Here is a 20520-nt window from a genome sequence, read left to right as displayed (position 1 = left end):
GCGTGTCATATTGTCCTAGTGTTAGTGACAGTCTGAGCATTACCACAGATTATAAGGGGTACATTTACTAACGTGAGAGTTTTTAGAAGTGAGTTTTAAAAGTGATGTTGCCCGTAGCAACCAATCAGATTCTAGCTATTATCTTCTAGAAGGTGCTAGTTAAATGTTAAGTAGAATCTGGTTGGATGCTATGGGCAACATCTCTTCGAAAACTCACTTCTAAAAACACTCACTTTAGTAAATTTACCCCTAAGTATTTATCCTATGCTCCCCCAGTTCACCTTGGTAGCACATATACAGTAAGAACACTATTTGGTCTGTCTCAGCGCAGTGGATATACTGCTAACTCTTTTGTCATCCCATATAGAGAAGGACGGTAAGGCAGACTCTCATATAGATCATGTACAATGTTTGCAAATTGGTGGTAAATATATTTTAGTCCCAGGCCAGGAGATATGAGGAGGGGGGCTGTGTCCTCTCTCATCCAGGGCCCTAAGATGCATAGTTACAACTTTGATGTCGGCACGCGGCACACAGGTGTCAGTGACCTCACCAGATGGATACCAGGATGTTACCGTAAGTGAAAGAACTTTTATATAGATGCGTATATCACTATATGATTTATTCGCATTATAGCATGCGGCAACACAGTAACAGCCAATCACAGCAGTTATGTGTCAGATACAATCAGTGTCATTCTCTGCGAGTTGTAAGGAGCATCTCCCATTTCATGGCATGGGTCTAATCTTCATTTCAGATTGTTTGTAGGAGTAATTAAGCCCCTTGCCAGTATACCAGGTGATGCCATCAGCAAAGGAGCTGTGCGTCCCAGGAAGGTACTGTCCGTTCAGGTTTGACCAGTGACAAGCAGCGTACCACCAGGCCCCCTTGTACACCTGGGCGCAATTCTCGCTATATAAATCGTTGTCCTGGTCTATCGTGGTGAACCTGTTCCCATTATGCAAGACCATAGAATCTCCTAAACGAAAACACACTAAGGGTTATTTATGAACGTGCAAAATTGCTGCTACAAATTGCACCAGTCTTTGGGGTAAATTTACTAAGAATCGTGTTAGATCGGGAATGCCCGAGTATGGTCTGTGTGAGTGTGTTAGGTGAGTAATAAACTTGTAAATTCTACGTGTGTGTGTACTTTCTTTTTTTAACAATTTTTTTACACAGTGGGGGTACTGCTGCTGACCGCCTGCTGGCACTTGCAGTTCCACAAGTGCCAAGCAGACACGCTGGCAGTTGTAGTTCTACTGTAAAAAAAACAATAGTATTACTCTATTTTTGGCACTATTATCCCTGCAGCCACTAGCCAGGGGTACAGGGAAGAGCCCTGGGCTTCAACGTAAGCCTGGGGTGCTCAGGAGAGGGGGGGACCCCTTTATTGTTGGGGTCCCCACCTCCCCTGAGATTCCCAGCTTGGGGTGGTAATGCTTTGGTTGGGGTGACCTGGTGAAAGGGTCCCCTGGCTGTGGTATTACACTCCGGCTAGATTTGAGCCCGCTGCAGGTTTTAAAAATAGGGGGAACCCCAGGCATTTTTCCTCCTATTTCAAAAAAATCAGGACTGGCTCAGGAGCCCAATGCTGGTCCCTAAAATACGGGGGAACCCTACTCGTTTCGCCCCCCCCCCCCCAATATTTTTAGAACCAGGACTTTCTCAGGAGCCCGGGGCTGGTTATGCTTTTTGGGGGGGGAACCCTACGTCTTTTTTTTTTTTTTTAACATTAACCCTTTAGACAGTAAATACAGGCAGAAACACACTCATATCACACTGATCTGTGTATGTTTCTGCGACGGTCGCAGCTCAGGGGGTAGTCTGTTTCAAACTTCTATTTAGGACGGAGTTTGCAACAATTATACCCGTGATTAGAATCACGATTCTTGGTAAATTCCCAAATTGTATTTTTTCCATGAAATGTACTTGCGAGTTTGGCCGATGGTGTATTTATTTCTATTTGTGTTTTCTCCCGTGTCAGTAACGCATGCAGGGGGGGTTTCTGAGTACCCAGAAACCCCCCCCTGACAGACTCTAGAGCAGGCATCATCCTCTTAAGCCCCATCCCTTGATGGCAAAATGTTGCGATTCGCGGGTCAATCAGAAGGAGGCGGAGCCAATATGACGCAATTCCATTAGAATTGCGTCATTTGGCTCCGCCACCTCCCGATTGACTCTTGAATCGTGGCAGTTTCACGCTAGGGGGGGGGGGCCTAATGACATGGTTCTAGCCTGCCAGGTCTGCAAGTAAGTAAGTGTGTGTGTGTTTGTGTGTGTGTGTGTGTGTGTGTATCCCCGATAAAAATCCTGCATTTGCCCCTGCGTGTTTTACAGAGAGTTTCAAGATTTCTCTCCCAGGTTTGCATTAGTAAATTTACCCCTTTGTCTCTACATATCCTATTTGTACGATGTAACTGCTGCGCTCCTGCATTGTGTGATGATGACTGTACGGTGCTGCGCTCCTGCATTGTGTAATGCTGACTGTACGGTGCTGCGCTCCTGCATTGTGTAATGCTGACTATACGGTGCTGCGCTCCTGCATTGTGTGCTGCTGACTATACTGTGCTGCGCTCCTGCCTTGTGGGCTGCTGACTGTACGGTGCTGCGCTCCTGCATTGTGTGCTGCTGACTGTACGGTGCTGCGCTCCTGCATTGTGTGCTGCTGACTGTACGGTGCTGCGCTCCTGCATTGTGTAATGCTGACTATACGGTGCTGTGCTCCTGCATTGTGTAATGCTGACTATACGGTGCTGCGCTCCTGCATTGTGTGCTGCTGACTATACGGTACTGCGCTCCTGCATTGTGTAATGCTGACTATACGGTGCTGCGCTCCTGCATTGTGTGCTGCTGACTGTACGGTGCTGTGCTCCTGCATTGTGTGCTGCTGACTATACGGTGCTGCGCTCCTGCATTGTGTGCTGCTGACTGTACGGTGCTGCGCTCCTGCATTGTGTGCTGCTGACTGTACGGTGCTACGCTCCTGCATTGTGTGCTGCTGACTGTACGGTGCTACGCTCCTGCATTGTGTGCTGCTGACTGTACGGTGCTGCGCTCCTGCATTGTGTGCTGCTGACTGTACGGTGCTGCGCTCCTGCATTGTGTGCTGCTGACTGTACGGTGCTGCGCTCCTGCATTGTGTGCTGATGACTATACGGTGCTGCGCTCCTGCATTGTGTGATGCTGACTATACGGTGCTGCGCTCCTGCATTGTGTGCTGCTGACTGTACGGTGCTGCGCTCCTGCATTGTGTGCTGCTGACTGTACGGTGCTGCGCTCCTGCATTGTGTGCTGCTGACTGTACGGTTCTGCGCTCCTGCATTGTGTGCTGCTGACTGTACGGTGCTGCGCTCCTGCATTGTGTGCTGCTGACTGTACGGTGCTGCGCTCCTGCATTGTGTGCTGCTGACTGTACGGTGCTGCGCTCCTGCATTGTGTGCTGCTGACTGTACGGTGCTGCGCTCCTGCATTGTGTGCTGCTGACTGTACGGTGCTGCGCTCCTGCATTGTGTGATGCTGACTGTACGGTGCTGCGCTCCTGCATTGTGTGCTGCTGACTGTACGGTGCTGCGCTCCTGCATTGTGTGCTGCTGACTGTACGGTGCTGCGCTCCTGCATTGTGTGCTGCTGACTGTACGGTGCTGCGCTCCTGCATTGTGTGCTGCTGACTGTACGGTGCTGCGCTCCTGCATTGTGTGCTGCTGACTGTACGGTGCTGCGCTCCTGCATTGTGTAATGCTGACTATACGGTGCTGCGCTCCTGCATTGTGTGCTGCTGACTATACGGTGCTGCGCGCCTGCATTGTGTGCTGCTGACTATACGGTGCTGCTCTCCTGCATTGTGTGCTGCTGACTGTACGGTGCTGCGCTCCTGCATTGTGTGCTGCTGACTGTACGGTGCTGCGCTCCTGCATTGTGTAATGCTGACTGTACGGTGCTGTGCTCCTGCATTGTGTGATGCTGACTGTACGGTGCTGCGCTCCTGCATTGTGTGATGCTGACTGTACGGTGCTGCGCTCCTGCATTGTGTGCTGCTGACTGTACGGTGCTGCGCTCCTGCATTGTGTGCTGCTGACTGTACGGTGCTGCACTCCTGCATTGTGTAATGCTGACTGTACGGTGCTGCGCTCCTGCATTGTGTGCTGCTGACTGTACGGTACTGCGCTCCTGCATTGTGTGCTGCTGACTGTATGGTGCTGCGCTCCTGCATAGTGTGCTGCTGACTGTACGGTGCTGCGCGCCTGCATTGTGTGCTGCTGACTGTACGGTGCTGCGCGCCTGCATTGTGTGCTGCTGACTCTACGGTGCTGCGCTCCTGCATTGTGTGCTGCTGACTCTACGGTGCTGCGCTCCTGCATTGTGTGCTGCTGACTATACGGTGCTGCGCTCCTGCATTGTGTGCTGCTGACTATACGGTGCTGCGCTCCTGCATTGTGTAATGCTGACTGTACGGTGCTGCGCTCCTGCATTGTGTGCCGCTGACTGTACGGTGCTGCACTCCTGCATTGTGTGATGATGACTGTACGGTGCTACACCAGTCTTATTTACATACTACTGTCACTATTACACACCGCTGTCTCATTACACACTGCTGTCTCATTTACACACCGCTGTCTCATTACACACCGCTGTCTCATTACACACCGCTGTCTCATTACACACTGCTGTCTCATTTACACACTGCTGTTTCATTACACACTGCTGTCTCATTTATACACTAGTGACACTACTAACACACTTACACACCGCTGTCACATTTATACACTACTGACACACTTACACACTGCTGTCTCATTTATACACTAGTGACACTACTTACACACTTACACACCACTGTTTGTTCCTTACCTGCGTTACCATTCACAAAGCCTCCATATACCAGTTTGTATTTCTCAGATTCTCCCAGAATTTTAAAATAATTGTATTCACCAAAATATCTTTTATACTCAAAGTCTTGTAGGTCAATACGTAGATCCCAATTACCTGCAATGAGAGGAGGAGAATTACTTTCCAAATGTTTTCTGACCACATCTAACAGACAGAAACAAACAAGTTTGGGCACCTGAGCCTCATTCCTAGAGATCCATCTGACCACAGAATGGGCCTGATTCAGAGCCGAACGCAATATGCGAATGGTCGTTCTGAAAAAGGGTCGGCTATTTAAATAGAGTGCTCGCTCTTTGCGGTCTGTTGACGCCTCTATGTCTGAATGAGCGAACGAAACATGCGCTCGCTATTTTGAAAAATAAGCCCCCTGGCCGCTCGCATCATACGTCATCTCCGCTATTTATTTGATTAATCGAGTACATCGAAAGGCGTCTGAACTGCTCGCAGTGCTTGTGGTTGGATTTTCCTACCACAATATTGCGTTCAGTTCAGGCTAAGAAACAACCAAGTCACGTGGTCGATGACGCTGCTGTCTTAATTATGCACACCCTTAAAACGCCCGTTTTCGCACGCCTGCGTTCGGATCTCCACTCCCCGTTTTCAAGCACCTTCCCCTGTTACCACCCACAAACGCCTCATTCTGTCACTCAAATTAGCAGGCACTCGCTATTTTGCGAGCGCTCGATTTCAGACCGCAATGAATGGTTCACGCATGCGCATTACGTACCGTACGCATGCGCAGTTGGACGAACATCGCTCGGAACGAACGAGCGGCTCTGAATCAGGCCCAATGTTCCCACATCAGTGCGGCGAGAGGCTACATCGCTATACTGTGCTGCTGGAGGACCCTGCTCATTCCATAAGTCCCTGTCCCAGTATCAGGTCGCCGGGTCCTACTCCTCACTGACACAACTACACAAGTGCACAGGTCACTGCTTCCCTCAAGATCCGCTGGTCTCTCCCCCAGTCAGAATACAGAGAGGGATGTGATAGGAGTGCCAATAGGTCACTATAGATTATTTATTTAGTGCTGTCAAATGTTTAAATTCAGAGATTTACATGAATACAAGGAATTAGAGGAAAATTTAATTAAATTTATATAAAAAAAGACAGAGAATATTAATGGTAAGGTCAAGATGATGTGATAGATAATAGAAGGAGCCAAAATGATGACCACCTTTTTACCCCTAATAAGAGACTCACACTTCCTTTGATACATCCCCCATCCTGCCCAGCCTGGAAAGGAACATGTGATATGAATAGAAGGAGGATCACATACGGGGAGGATAAGGATTACAAGTTTGGAAAGTCTAAAATGTTTTTTAGGAATAAATCCAAGCAGGAGACTCCCCATAAGTAGACTCGAGCCCGAACGCATGTGCCTACTAGGGAGAGGTGGGACGAGACAAAGGGGTGTGGATCATTAGGTCTAGCTAGACAATGTTTAGGTAGACAATGGAAGATAGACAGGCAATAGATAGACAGGGACTGAAGGTCGACAGGGTCTGACGGTCGACACACTAAAGGTCGACTAGTAACAAGGTCAACAGGTACTGAAGGTCTACAGGCAACAGGTCGACAGGGACTGAAGGTCAACAGGCAAAAGGTCGACAGGGACTGACGGTCGACACACTAAAGGTCGACTAGTAACAAGGTCAACATGTACTCAAGATCGACATGGTCTTTAGGTCAACGCTCATATCGTCGACATGCAAATGGTCAACACTTTTTTTTGTTAGGGTTAGACACTTACTCCGACGATTACGGTTAGGCACTTACTCAGTGGCGTAACTAGGGTATTTGGAGCCCAGGGCAAATTTGAAAAGGGAGCCCCCCCCCCCCAACATCCCGATATGTGCGCGGAAAAAATTGGGCGTGGTCACTTAAAAATGGGGTGTGTCAACATGACACACCTCTTTATTTTCACGCTGAACATTCCTATCCATATGCACCTTAACCCCAGTAGTACCCCTTATACAGTACCCCCAGTATGCAGTTGTGGTCCCTCTTATGCATGCCCATAGTACTGCCCCTTATACAGTATCCCCAGTAGTGGTCCCCCTTATACAGCCCCCAATTAGTTCCCCTTACTCAGTGCCCCCAGTAGTGGTCCCCCCAAATGCAGTGCCCTATGTAGTGTTCCCCCTTATGCAGTGCCCCCAGTAGCAGGCCCTACAATGCAGTGCACCCAGTAGTGGTATCCCCTTATGCAGTGCCCTTTATATAGTGCCCCCAGTAGTAGTCCCCCCCCTAGTAGTAAGCCCCTTATATAGTGCCCCCAGCAGTAGTCTCCCCCCCTCCCATGCAGTGCCCTCAGTAGTGGTCCCCCTGATGCAGGCTCCCAGTAGTGACCCCCCCCTATCCAGTGGTCCCTGTAGTGGTCCTTCCTGTTATTGCCCCCAGTTGTGGTCCCCCCAGTGCAGTGCCCCTAGTAGTAGGGCCCCTTTATAATGCCCCCAGTAGTAGTTCCCCCCCCAAGTAGTGGTCATCAGTTGAGGTTCCCCCTCCCGATTAAGTGCCCCCTGTAATAGCCCCCCCCAGTAGAGGTCCTCCCAATAATGGTGCCCCCAGTAATAGCCCCCCCCAGTAGAGGTCCTCCTAATAATGGTGCCCCCAGTAATAGCCCCCTCCCAGTAGAGGTCCTAATAATGGTGCCCCCAGTAATAGCCCCCCCCAGTAGAGGTCTTAATAATGGTGCCCCCAGTACTAGCCACCCCCCCGTTGTGCCCCCAGTACTAGCCCCCCCCCCCCCGTTGTGCCCCCACATAAATAGAGGTCCCCCCAGTGGTAGCCACCCCCGTTGTGCCCCCAGTAGTGCTGAAAGGTTTTTAAAAATATATATAAAAACATACCTGAATCCACGCTGCTGCTCCTCCAGTCCGCGACGCTGCTGCCGCCGCCTGACAGTCCTCCCGGGCTGGCGCGCTCAGCATAATGGGACAGACGTCATGACGTCTGTCCCATTGCCCACTGCAGGAGCCGGACGGAAGTCCGGCTCTTGCAGTGGGTGCTGCAGCAGTGGAAGCCTAGCGCCGGTCCTGTGTAAATGTGTAGCGCTGACCGCACTCATTGCGGTCGGCGCTACACTGGTGGCTAACTAGGGCGGGCCAGACCGTGGCCGGCAGCGCCCCGCCCACGCCGCCGGTCCCAGGGCACGCACCCTGCCCGACCCCCCCTAGTTACGCCACTGCACTTACTCCGATGGTTAGGGTTAGGCACTTACCCCGACGGTTATACAGTTAGGCACTTACCCCGACGGTTACACATTTACCCCGACGGTTACGGTTAGGTACTTACTCCGACGGTTAGGGTTAGGTACTTTCTCCGACGGTTAGAGTTAGGCACTTACCCCAACAGTTACAGTTAGGGTTAGGCACCAAGAGAAGGGTTAGGATTAGGGTAAAGATTATGGCTTAAAAAAACAAACAAACCATGTGTCGACCATTTGCATGCCGACCATATGAGTGTCGACCTAATGACCATGTCGACCTTCAGTACATGTCAACCTTGTTACTAGTCGACCTTTAGTGTGTCGACATTCAGACCCTGACGACCTTCAGTCCCTATCATGTATGTCACGTGTCGCTCCAAGACTCCAGGAGAGTTGGCCAGCCTCCTCCAGCCCCTTCTCTGCCCCTCAGAAGTGGATGGCCTGGGCGGTTTGATGGTGCATTCACTCTGAATCACATCATTATCGTGGACCCTCCCCTGCTTTACAATGCTGGAAATCATAGCTTTTCTGTAGCGGGGATGGGGCAACCACAGTGCGATCGCAGCAACCCCCCCTCTCCACCACTTTCCTGCTGGCTAACCCCAAAAAAGGTTGGCAAGTGTATGTTCAGCAGGGCCAGGAGCAGCAGCGCCCTGTGGCAGTATTGGTTGGCACCCCTATCCCCACTGCAGCCGAAAATGGGGCGTGATCTAATTTCCATAGAGCACGCCCCAATATGCCATCAATTGGGGGGGTGTCCGTATGGCACGCCTCACGTTTTATGTCATGCTGGGGGCGAGCCCAGCACTCTGTAATCAGCCCCCAGCTGTCTCCCTTGCACTGAATGGACGCTGCGCGCATGTGTGTCCCCAACCTCCCGGCCGCCTGCGGGACAATTCGGCCAGCGGGTGGAACAGCGATACCGCCTGAAAAACGGGACTGTCCCGCTGAAATCAGGACAGTTGGGAGGACTGCGCCCTCTACAGGATGGAGATTCTGTTCGACCACATTGGTCGAACACCCCTGGAGCCGGCCCTGAGGTTCAGGTAGAGACAAGATCAAGTGAGGTCCTAGATTTCATTACCTGTTGATGTTATCATGTGCAGATTGTCATTTCCCAGCCAGAACTCATTCATCTGGCTGCCAAACCCCGTCTTGTAGGACTTCCAGTCGCGCAAGAAATCAACGGAACCATCACATCGCTTCTGAAATACCTGTATTAGAGAAAAAGATAGGAAGAATGAGGCTGATTGCTGCACAATGTACAGTTTTCACAGGACGCAGGTCCAGGGACTCTGCAATTCCAGCTCTTGTCACTGAGCGACACTGGGGACCTAAAACTGGCTCGTTAGGTTCTACGTCTTTACTACAAAACTGCTGCGTTTGCTCCTGAACTAATCGGTGACAGCTACCCATGAATATTCCTAATCCTCACTTCCTGTATGTTCCAGTCATCAAGCTCTGATCCTAAACCTAGATTGTGACAGTTTTTATAAAGCCAAGTACAGAATATAGAAGAAGTCACTTACTGTCGGACACTGTTAAGTTTGATTTGATCACAGAGTTGATTGACAGTACAGAGGGTTGCTGACAGCGCCGGTGGGCCCTGGTACTGGGAATGGGTGTGGCCAACATGTGGAGGTGTGGCCTGGCCCCCTCTTTGCAAATCATAAAAAAATATACTATACATGCGCTTGCTGGTAGGAATTAACCTAGGCTGCTCTATGGGTAATATATTGGCATCTATATATAATATACCTCAGCTGTTCTGGCATCACTAGGCAAATTGATGCCCACGTGCGTCCCCGTAAGTCGTACATCGCATATTCAGATCTGCCGTGCTGTAGGGCAGATCTGATAGTCAGGATGCACTGGAATAGTTAGGAGGCACGATAGATTGTTTGTCACATTGGACAGTTTTTAACACCAAATCGTGCCCACGACTGCCGGGGAGCTGCTGAGGAGAGTTCAAGGGAAAATCGGACACAATGTCGGATCGTGAGCACATCGCCAAGTGTGTAGGCACCTTAATGAGGACCTTAATATCCACTGGATACACTTCTACAATAAGCCAGGTATGACTGCACTAGTCATGCCAAATGACGTGATTGCATGTGGTCCTCATACTCAGCATTACACCATCAGTGGAGTCTGTACAGTACCTCCTGAACCTTCTGAGTCCCAGACATTGTACCATCAGTGGAGTCTGTACAGTATGTCCTGAACCTCCTAAGTCCCAGACCAGTCCCAGACATTGCACCATCAGTGGAGTCTGTACAATACTTCTAGAACCTCCTGAGTCCTGGCCCAGTCCCAAGTACCTTATGGATTATATTAGTTGGTGAGAGGGACGTTTATTGGGGACACTGTACATTTCCGTGAGTCCAACATCTGCATCACTATATTAAATATGATAAGTGTATCATGTAGTAATCAGGGTTGTGATGTTGGGCAATGTTTTTTTTTTTCTTTTGAAGACCTTGTACATGTGTGACCTGCATAGTTGTAGGAAATGTAGAGGTTTCTGCAGATAAACTTACAATCCAGCCTCCGCCATCAGTGTGCATGTCACACAAGACCCTCAGGGGGCCGCTGCCATTCGGGTATATGATGTACCAGCCACTGAGGGTCACTCCAAGATCCCGCAGCTCCTTACAGTTCCTGGCAGCTGAGAGAGAGAAACATAGAATTTGACGGCAGATAAGAACCACTTGACCCATCTAGTCTGCCCCTTTTTATTACCTTTTGATAACCCTATGTGACCCACAGTTCTTTGTAAGGATATCCTTATGCCTATCCCATGCATTTTTAAATTGTTCTACTATCTTCGCCTCTACCACCTCTGATGAGAGGCTATTCCACTTATCTACCAGTACTACCCTTTGTGTGAAGTAATTTTTCCTCAAATTTTCTGAACACAGTATTCTAGATGAGGACGTACCAATGACCTATACAGTGGTATTATCACTTCTTTCTTCCTGCTACTGATTCCTCTCCCTATGAACCAAGCACCTGACCTGTCTTCCTCATTGCTTTGTTACATTGCTTACCTGCCTTTATGTCACCGGAAATAGTGGCTCCTAGATCCCATTCCGCCTCCGTAGTTTCCATTAGAGAACCCTCAATACTATATTTAGCTTTTGGGTTCTTGAGACCCAAGTGCATGATTTTGCATTTTTTAGCCCAATAGGAAGCAGAAAGTTACAATATGGGAGCCAGAAATTAGTATTTGAAGTAAGAGGTACGTATGTGTGTTTAGTAAATCTTTCAAATTAAACTAATACAAATCATCTCCCAAAGGAGAAATCAAAAATAGGTAATGGTCCAGATCAGGTTATGAGGAGGCAATATGTGTACATGTAATTGCTGACATACAGGACAACAGAGGAAACTCAGTAGTCAAACCACACAGGTACATTTACCCATAATACCCAGGTAAAGACTTACACCCATAAGCCAAAACATTATGACCATTCCCATATGAAGAGAATGATGTAGACTACCTTGTAACTATGCTGTGAGCGGGTGACACTGTCTATGCTGGGAGCAGATGACACTGTCTGAGCAGATGACAATTCTTAACAATAGTCTGTCTATGCTGGGAGTGGGTGACACTGTCTGCTGTCTATGCTGCGAGCGGGTGACTGTCTATATTGTGAGCAGGTGACACTGTCTGCTGGGAGTCGGTGACACTGTATGCAGGGGGCAGGTGACATTGTCTATGCTCAGAGCAGGTGACATTGTGCTAGGAGCGGGTGACACTCTATTCTTGGAGCAGGTGACACTGTCTATGTGTGGGAGCAGGTGACACTTTCTATGCTGGGAGCGGGTGGCAATGTCTATGCTGGAAGCGGGTGACACTATCTATGCTGGGAGCATGTGACACTGTCCATGCTTGGAGCGGGTGACACTGCCTATGCTTGGAGCGGGTGACACTGTCTGCTGTCTATGCTGTGAGCGGGTGACTGTCTATATTGTGAGCAGGTGACACTGTCTATGCTGGGAGTCGGTGACACTGTATGCAGGGGGCAGGTGACATTGTTTATGCTCAGAGCGGGTGACATTGTGCTAGGAGCGGGTGACACTGTCTATGCTGGGAGCGAGTGACACTCTATTCTTAGAGCAGGTGACACTGTCTATGTGTGGGAGCAGGTGACACTTTCTATGCTGGGAGTGGGTGGCAATGTCTATGCTGGAAGCGGGTGACACTATCTATGCTGGGAGCATGTGACACTGTCCATGCTTGGAGCGGGTGACACTGTCTATGCTTGGAGCGGGTGACACTGTCTATGCTGGGAGCAGATGACACTGTTTGACTATGCTGCGAGCGGGTGACGCTGTCTGCTGTCTATGCTGTGAATGGGTGACACTGTCTGCTGTCTATGCTGTGAGCGGGTGACACTGTCTGTCTATATTGTGAGCAGGTGACACTGTCTATGCTGCGAGTGGGTGACACTGTCTATATTGTGAGCAGGTGACACTGTCTATGCTGGGAGTGGGTATATTGTCTGTGCTGAGAGCAGGTGACACTGTGTATGCGGGGGAGGGTGACATTGTCTATGCTCAGAGCGGGTGACATTGTGCTAGGAGCGGGTGACACTGTCTATGCTGGGAGCGAGTGACACTGTCTGACTTTATTGTGAGCAGGTGACACTGTCCATGCTGGGAGTGGGTGACACTGTCTATGCTGGGAGCGGGTGACACTCTATTCTGGGAGTGGGTGACACTGTCTGTGTGTGGGAGTGGGTGACACTGTCTATCCTGGGAGCGGGTGACACTGTCTATCCTGGGAGTGGATGACACTGTCTATCCTGGGAGGAGCCTGAAGTAACACTTTCTATGCTGGGAGCGGATGACACTGTCTATGCTCGGAGGAGCCGGAGGTGACACTGTCTATGCTGGGAGCGGATGACACTGTCTATGCTGGGAGGAGCCTGAGATGACACTGTCTATGCTGGGAGGACCCCGAGGTGACATTGTCTCTCTGTGCTGTGAGCGGGTGACACTGTCTGTGCTGGGAGCGGATGACACTGTCTATGCTGGGAGGAGCCTGAGATGACACTGTCTGTCTATATTGTGAGCAGGTGACACTGTCTGTCTATATTGTGAGCAGTTGACACTGTCTATGCTGCGAGCGGGTGACACTGTCTATATTGTGAGCAGGTGACACTGTCTATGCTGGGAGTGGGTATATTGTCTGTTCTGAGAGCAGGTGACACTGTGTATGCAGGGGAGGGTGACATTGTCTATGCTCAGAGCGGGTGACATTGTGCTAGGAGCGGGTGACACTGTCTATGCTGGGAGCGAGTGACACTGTCTGACTTTATTGTGAGCAGGTGACACTGTCCATGCTGGGAGTGGGTGACACTGTCTATGCTGGGAGCGGGTGACACTCTATTCTGGGAGCGGGTGACACTGTGTATGTGGGGGAGGGTGACATTGTCTATGCTCAGAGCGGGTGACATTGTCTATGCTGGGAGCGAGTGACACCGTCTGACTTTATTGTGAGCAGGTGACACTGTCCATGCTGGGAGTGGGTGACACTGTCTATGCTGGGAGCGGGTGACACTCTATTCTGGGAGCGGGTGACACTGTGTATGCAGGGGAGGGTGACATTGTCTATGCTCAGAGCGGGTGACATTGTGCTAGGAGCGGGTGACACTGTCTATGCTGGGAGCGAGTGACACTGTCTGACTTTATTGTGAGCAGGTGACACTGTCCATGCTGGGAGTGGGTGACACTGTCTATGCTGGGAGCTGGTGACACTCTATTCTGGGAGCGAGTGACACTGTGTGTGGGAGTGGGTGACATTGTCTATCCTGGAAGCGAGTGACACTGTCTATCCTGGGAGCGGATGACACTGTCTATGCTGGGAGCGGGTGACACTGTCTATGCTGGGAGGAGCCTGAGGTAACACTTTCTATGCTGGGAGCAGATGACACTGTCTATGCTGGGAGGAGCCTGAGGTGACACTGTCTATGCTGGGAGCAGATGACACTGTCTATGCTGGGAGGAGCCTGAGGTGACACTGTCTATGCTGGGAGCGGGTGACACTGTCTATGCTGGGAGCGGGTGACACTGTCTATGCTGGGAGGAGCCTGAGGTGATACTGTCTATGCTGGGAGCGGATGACACTGTCTATGCTTGGAGGAGCCTGAGGTGACATTGTCGCTCTGTGCTGTGAGCAGGTGACACTCTATGCTGGGAGTGGGTGACATTGTCTGTCTGTGCTATGAGTAAAGATGTTTGGAATTATTTGTTCTTGTTAACAATAGTCTGTCATTGCTTACACTGAAGCCACCAACAGGTCCATATTTTAATACAGATCAAGTCAGATTGTTTTGCCATATTAATCTTTTGCAACAATTCCATACATAAAAAGTACAACTTAAATAGTAATTATACATTTCTTTTTTATTAAGACTAATTATAGAATTAATTTATTGTCACAGAAATAGATGTTTGAGGGATCCTCACCGTAAAATTCAGGAAAGGCTGCGGCTTCCTGTCGCCCTGTAGACAAGAAAACAAAATGCACAACGGTAACTGGCACAAAAAGATAAATGAGACAAAATTTTCACAAAAAGTCATGGGCATTACATTTAAAAATTTAAATAGTCAATATCGACAAAACACATCCTGAAAATTGTACTGGATACTGAAATAACAATAAATGTAAATAATGGCAAACATTTACTGTAACTATCACACTGTAAAGGTAGCCTCCATAATGCTCCATTAGATGAAGCATTCTCCTGCACCAAGATGGCAGACGTTATTCTCTACATGCATGGCACCATCACTGCGAATAGCAATAAACAGTGATTGCTGGTTAAGTCTATCCTCCTGGCATGTCCACCAACCATTATCCACTAGTGTCTACTAATAACATCTAGTATACACATATTAACAGGTTATCGGCTCAGGCACCCAGACACTTCAGACGCCATAGAACGCTGCGTTACAGAAACGCTAACCAGTGACGCCGCAGAGTGTGTTACAATCCAAACATGCTTACAGTAGCTGCATCAATGATGAGCTTAATTAAATTTAAAGGCTCAGAGAACTAAGGGCCTGATTCAGAGCTGGACGCTCTTTCAGAGTGCTCGCTATAAATCAGGGCGGCATTTTTTTTTTGAGAACCGGCCTCCTGGCCGCTCGCTAAGCTGTGAGTAACCACCTACAGCTTTTGCAAGTGGCCAGGTGATGGTCGCGACCATCGGGCTTGCGACAAGACCCTTGTGGTAGGGTCTCGTCCATCGCAAGCCCCAGTGAGCTTCCGGCTCTAATAGAGCCAGAAGCTCACTACTGAGGCCGCCCCCAAACGACAGGTGTTCTTTCGGGAATGCCTCCATTTGGCCAGCCACCCCCCCCCCTGTCTGCCTCCAAAATGAGGGGAGCTGTCAATCACAATCGACAGCCGCCCTGTTTTGGTGCGAGACCTCTAGCGACAGAGCGCCCGTCGCTGGCCGGGCTTGGGGGGGGACCATCAGTGGGGGATCATCGACCCGCTTGTGACCGCTGTGCGCTCGCGTGCGGGTCTGAATCAGGCCCTAAGTCACATAGAATTTCGCAATGGAAATTCAACTGAAACTGGAGAGGTTGAGGAAGGTTACGGTTAATTCAGAAGACAGTCCAAACCCAGATTGAGTAGATGAAGCCATGGGAACAATAGGCTTAGGTGTTGAAAAAAACATTTATCATACATGAGAAAGTGTCAGCACGTGACATATGGATGACAGCATATGAAGACAAGGGTCTCGAGAAAAATTTATCTAAAGTCTATAACACTATAGTTAAGTAAATGCAAAAGTATGAGTGACTACATCAATAGGATGATGTCCACATCTCAGCGATCAATGTCAGAAGGAGTCCAAGTCGATGACGAGGAGAACGCCATGTCGATACTATAGAACTTAACGTCTGCATCCGATTTCCTAGTGGTAGCCCTAGAAGCTAATACAGCCAAGCTATCTACAGGGATCGTTAGGGCAAAACTTTTACAGGTCCAAGAAATTGTGAAGGTTGAATTAAGTGCTGAGAATACTGCATTACACACTAAAGATACAAAGCCCAGAAAATTCAAGTACCAAGTGTTATGAATGTCATAAAATAGGCCATAATGTATATGAGTGCAAGCCACAGAATGTGACTGCTACACAGTGTACCAACAAGAGTGAAACAGTTTTAAGTGTCACAGAGTCACAGAAGAGATTGCTGGAATATTGACTCAGGTGCTACTAAACATTTCAGCTGCAACCATGAGTGGTTCACTACACTGAACACATTTGAACCTATCAAGGTTCAGAGGAATAGCAGATAAAGTACTTACAGCTACAAAAGTTGAAACAGTCACAACCCTCCTGAGAATGTCTCAGTGATCCATGATGCACTATATGTACCAAGAATGTGAACAAAGGGCCTGATTCAGAGATTTTCGCTATGTACTTATGGGTGCAGCTGCTGTGCGCATATATGCTAATGCTGCAGGAGGCGTCTCAAAAAAAAAGATGCCTCCAGCCAGCATCTCAGATGCATTGCCTGTGTCCAAAGACGCGGGATCGGATCAACATAGCCACCATCAGGTAAAATGTTCGCCAGATTGGCCGTCTGACAAAGCCTAAGGCTACTCAGATTGGCCACCTCATCTGCGCTACCAAGGCCGGTGAATCTGCATCAGTAGACAAAGGCACTGACCTTGGAACTCCCAGAAAATGGGGACAACACGTTCACAATTTCAGGAATGCTGCCCAGCACTGACCCTTTCCCGTCTCCAAATAGCCACAGCCTGTGAATCAGGTTTCTGCTTAGGGGGTTCTGCAAGCGATCTCGCAGGACCTGTTCTGCTTGCGCAGAATCAGTCCTGTGCATGCACATGCACAGTCCCCTCCTGCCATCGGAGATGTACACAAACAATGAGATTTGCAGATATCTCTGAATCAGGCCCAATCCTCAGAGTCATAAGTGTTGAAAGGAATTATAGTCCAGTTCGCAGAAAGAAAGTGCGTTGTGTAGAACAAGAGAGGGAGTGTAAGAGAAACATGTACCCGATGCCAACAATTTAATTATCTATTAACGGCACAACCATCTTCTCTAGACCCCAAGTGCGCTGTTTTGGAGTTATCCTTGACACCTATCACAGTCCTGCCGCTTCCATCTCAAAAATATTTTCAGGATTAGACCCTTTCTCATCCTGAAGGCAACTAATACCCTCATCCACTCACTAGTCATCTCCAGATTGGACTATTGTAACCTCCTCCTATCTCACCTCCCTGACTCCCACCTCTCTCCTCTCCAGTCTGTCCTCAGTGCTGCTGCTCGAATCATCTTCCTCTCCAAACTCTCTACATCTGCCTCCCCTCTCCTACAAGCCCTCCACTAGCTCCCCATCCCCTTCAGAACCGAATTCAAGGTTCTTACACTCACTTACAAAGCCCTGACCCAATCCTCTCCCATTTACATCTCGCATCTCATCTCACTTCACACTCCTGCTTGCCCACTTTGATCAACAAATGCATGCCGCCTCTCATGCCAACTGATTACTTCCTCCCACTCCTGCCTCCAAGATTTTGCCCCTACTGCTCCCCACCTCTGGAACTCTCTACCCCTCCCTATCAGGCTCTCCACCTCTCTACAAATCTTCAAACGGGCTCTCAAAACCCACTACTTCATCAAAGCCTTCTAGCTGTCACCTGAACCCACTGTTCCATGCTACATCCCCACTGTCTACCCTATCTGTGTCACCCTTGTCTGCCCCTCCCCTTTAGAATGTAACCTCTCACGAGCAGGGCCCTCTTCCCTCATGTGCTTCTCCTTCCCTCACTCCTACGATCGTCTACTCCAAACTCACCACAAGGGCACCTAACATTTGGTTGCTGACGCTTTGCTGCTTTTTTGAGTGCTATAATCTCTATTGCAGCAATGTTTATAATATCCTTGTCCTGCATTGTTTTGCACTGTAAGTCGCTGTTTTATTGTTTGTGCATTTGTTCTTGTGCTTTGTAAGGTGCTGCGGAACCCTTGTGGTGCCATATAAATGATGGATAATATTAATAATGCTGACAACTGTATGACTGTGACACAGAGGAGTGTTATGCAATGATGGCTTCTGACTCGCAAACTATGGCACAGAAGGTTAGGTCATCTTGGATATGACAACGTCCAGAAACTTCTAGTCAGGATAGACTGGTATATCTGTGGCTGATATTGGAAGGCCATTTTGTGAAAACTGTATAACAGGCAAGCAAAGCCATTGCCCCTTCCCAAATTCAGTGACCAGAGCTAAGGCACCGCTAGAACTGGTGTATACAGACATGTGTGGTCCAATGAAAGCCAAATCCATAAGTAGATACAGATACTTTATAACATTCATCAATGATTTCACCAGAATGGCACACATTTATATCATTAAAGAAAATAATGAAGTAATGAACAGAATTGCAGACTACAAGTGATTGGTAGAAACTCAAACTGGTCACAGGTTGAAAGTCTTGAGATCTGTCAATGGAGAATATATAAACAAAGATGTTGAAACATTCCTAAAGAAGCATGGCATGGAACATCAACTGACCACTGCTACATGCCAGAGCAGAATTATGTTAGTGTACAAATCGTATGGAGAAAGCTCAAATCAATTCTGAAGGATGCCGGCCTTTGGGTGGAAGCAGTATCTACAGCAATGAATCTAAAGAATCATGCTCCCGCAGTTACCCTGAAATACAAAAACCTAATTGAGATGTGTAATACTTGGTTTTCTTCCAGACCATGCCTCCGAGTCTGGGTGTACTCTGCATGTACACATCCCAAGGAAAAAAGACGTAAGCTGGATCCCAAATCCGTAAAGTGCATTATACTTGAATACTGACAAGAGAGCAAAGGATACAGACTTTGGGATACCGAGAACAGAAAGCCCTTAAAAATCATGAGATGTTATATTCCAAGAAACAGCATCACTTAAAACAAAGCAGGAATTGGAATTTCAGAGCAACTGTGTGTCATTAAATGTGCCAACAGCTGGAGACATGCTTGAAAAATAGACTACCAGCATGGACATTCAGCTACAGAAAAGAACTTCTGCAAGATTAAAGAGATGTAAGTACACCAAAAAAGAAGTTTGCAAATATCACATTCTGTGAACCCCAAAGTATTCAGGAGGCTAAGTGAAGCAACAACAGGTGTGAATGGAAATCAGCAATAGATAAAGATATGATATTGCTCAATAACAACACATGGACTTTAGTTGAGAGACCAAATCACCGCGAGACCATAAAAAATAAGTGGATTTTCTGGAAAAAAAATTTAAATTACAGGACTATCGCTCATTACAAAGCTCATCTTCTTGCAAAAGGCTATACGCAAGAATCTGGTGTTGACTATGATGAAACTTACTCTCCGTTGATTACCTGATATGTTTGAGTATCCATGTTAATAAATTAATTACTGTACTGTTGTACTCTTACCCATTGTAGCAAGGAAACTATTAGATCCTAGGTAATCAGAGTGACTTCTACTTAAACAAGGGAGATACTACCAATAATATACAGATCACCAACATAAAACATAATAAAAGAAGACAACATAGAGACACCCAGCTGATAATACAAGTTTAATAAATTTTTAACTCAAATTTCTTTATCTGGCACTTAAAAGGGGAGATTTATCAAAGCTTGGACAGAGATAAAGTACCAACCAATTAGCTCCTAACTGTCATTTTTCATACACAGCATGTACAATGACAGGAGCTGATTGGTTGGTACTTTATCCCTCTCCACTTTATCTCTATTCAAGCTTTGATAAATCTCCCCCTTATTCTTTGTACTATATTTTAACTATACCCTGCTGCAGAGTGTGATCATTTACTGATTTTAATGAAATAAATAAAGTTTACATATTTCTGTGCACCCAAATACAGATGTCTTTTCTTCTTCCTCTCCAATTAACTTGATTGACTTATCAGCATTTCAGGCAAAATATCTCCATAGGTGACACAGGTGGAAAGCGGCATCTAGGACTCACCTGGGCAGGTGTCCTTGGCGTTACAGAGAGCGATGGACAGGAAGAAGACCATAAGCGATGAGGACAACATGGCGGATACAGGGATCCTGCTCCTTCAATCTCGTCCTGAAACTCTGCTGTCTTATTCAGGTCTCTGTAACGTATTTGCTATTTAAAGGCTGATAAACTCTTCTACAAATAATTATTCTTCGGCTTCGGACACGCTCAGTGGAAATAACTTGGCTCCAAGGATGTTTCTTACCAATCTTTCACTGTATGGGCAAATACAAGTAGATGCCAGCTGGCAGCAGCCAAGGTAGTAAGATGACTGTGATAAAGGTACTTAGCTTAACACATCTGCTGCTGCCATCGGTGTTCGGGGCAGTTGAAGGGGTGGCGTTTTCCTTCGTACGAGTCGGTGGTGA

The 20520-nt window shown here is 48.1% G+C and overlaps 1 protein-coding gene across 1 annotated transcript; it reads right to left on the bottom strand.

The window, feature by feature from the left end:
* Positions 1–728: 728 nt before the first annotated feature.
* On the bottom strand, positions 729–20186 carry LOC148542338 (ficolin-2-like). The gene is made up of 5 exons (XM_088469507.1): positions 20117–20186; positions 10642–10769; positions 9186–9315; positions 4852–4986; positions 729–979 (listed from the first exon to the last, which is right to left on the bottom strand). Exons 1-5 carry the CDS (start codon positions 20184–20186, stop codon positions 729–731), a joined length of 714 nt encoding a protein of 237 aa, XP_088325633.1.
* Between the last annotated feature and the right edge of the window lie 334 nt (positions 20187–20520).

Source organism: Taudactylus pleione, unplaced genomic scaffold (assembly GCF_031769625.1).
Source record: "Taudactylus pleione unplaced genomic scaffold, aTauple2 ptg000013l, whole genome shotgun sequence".
Taxonomy (NCBI): domain Eukaryota; kingdom Metazoa; phylum Chordata; class Amphibia; order Anura; family Myobatrachidae; genus Taudactylus; species Taudactylus pleione.
Note: the sequence above shows the minus strand (reverse complement) of the source record. Positions and strands in the feature narration are given on the sequence as shown.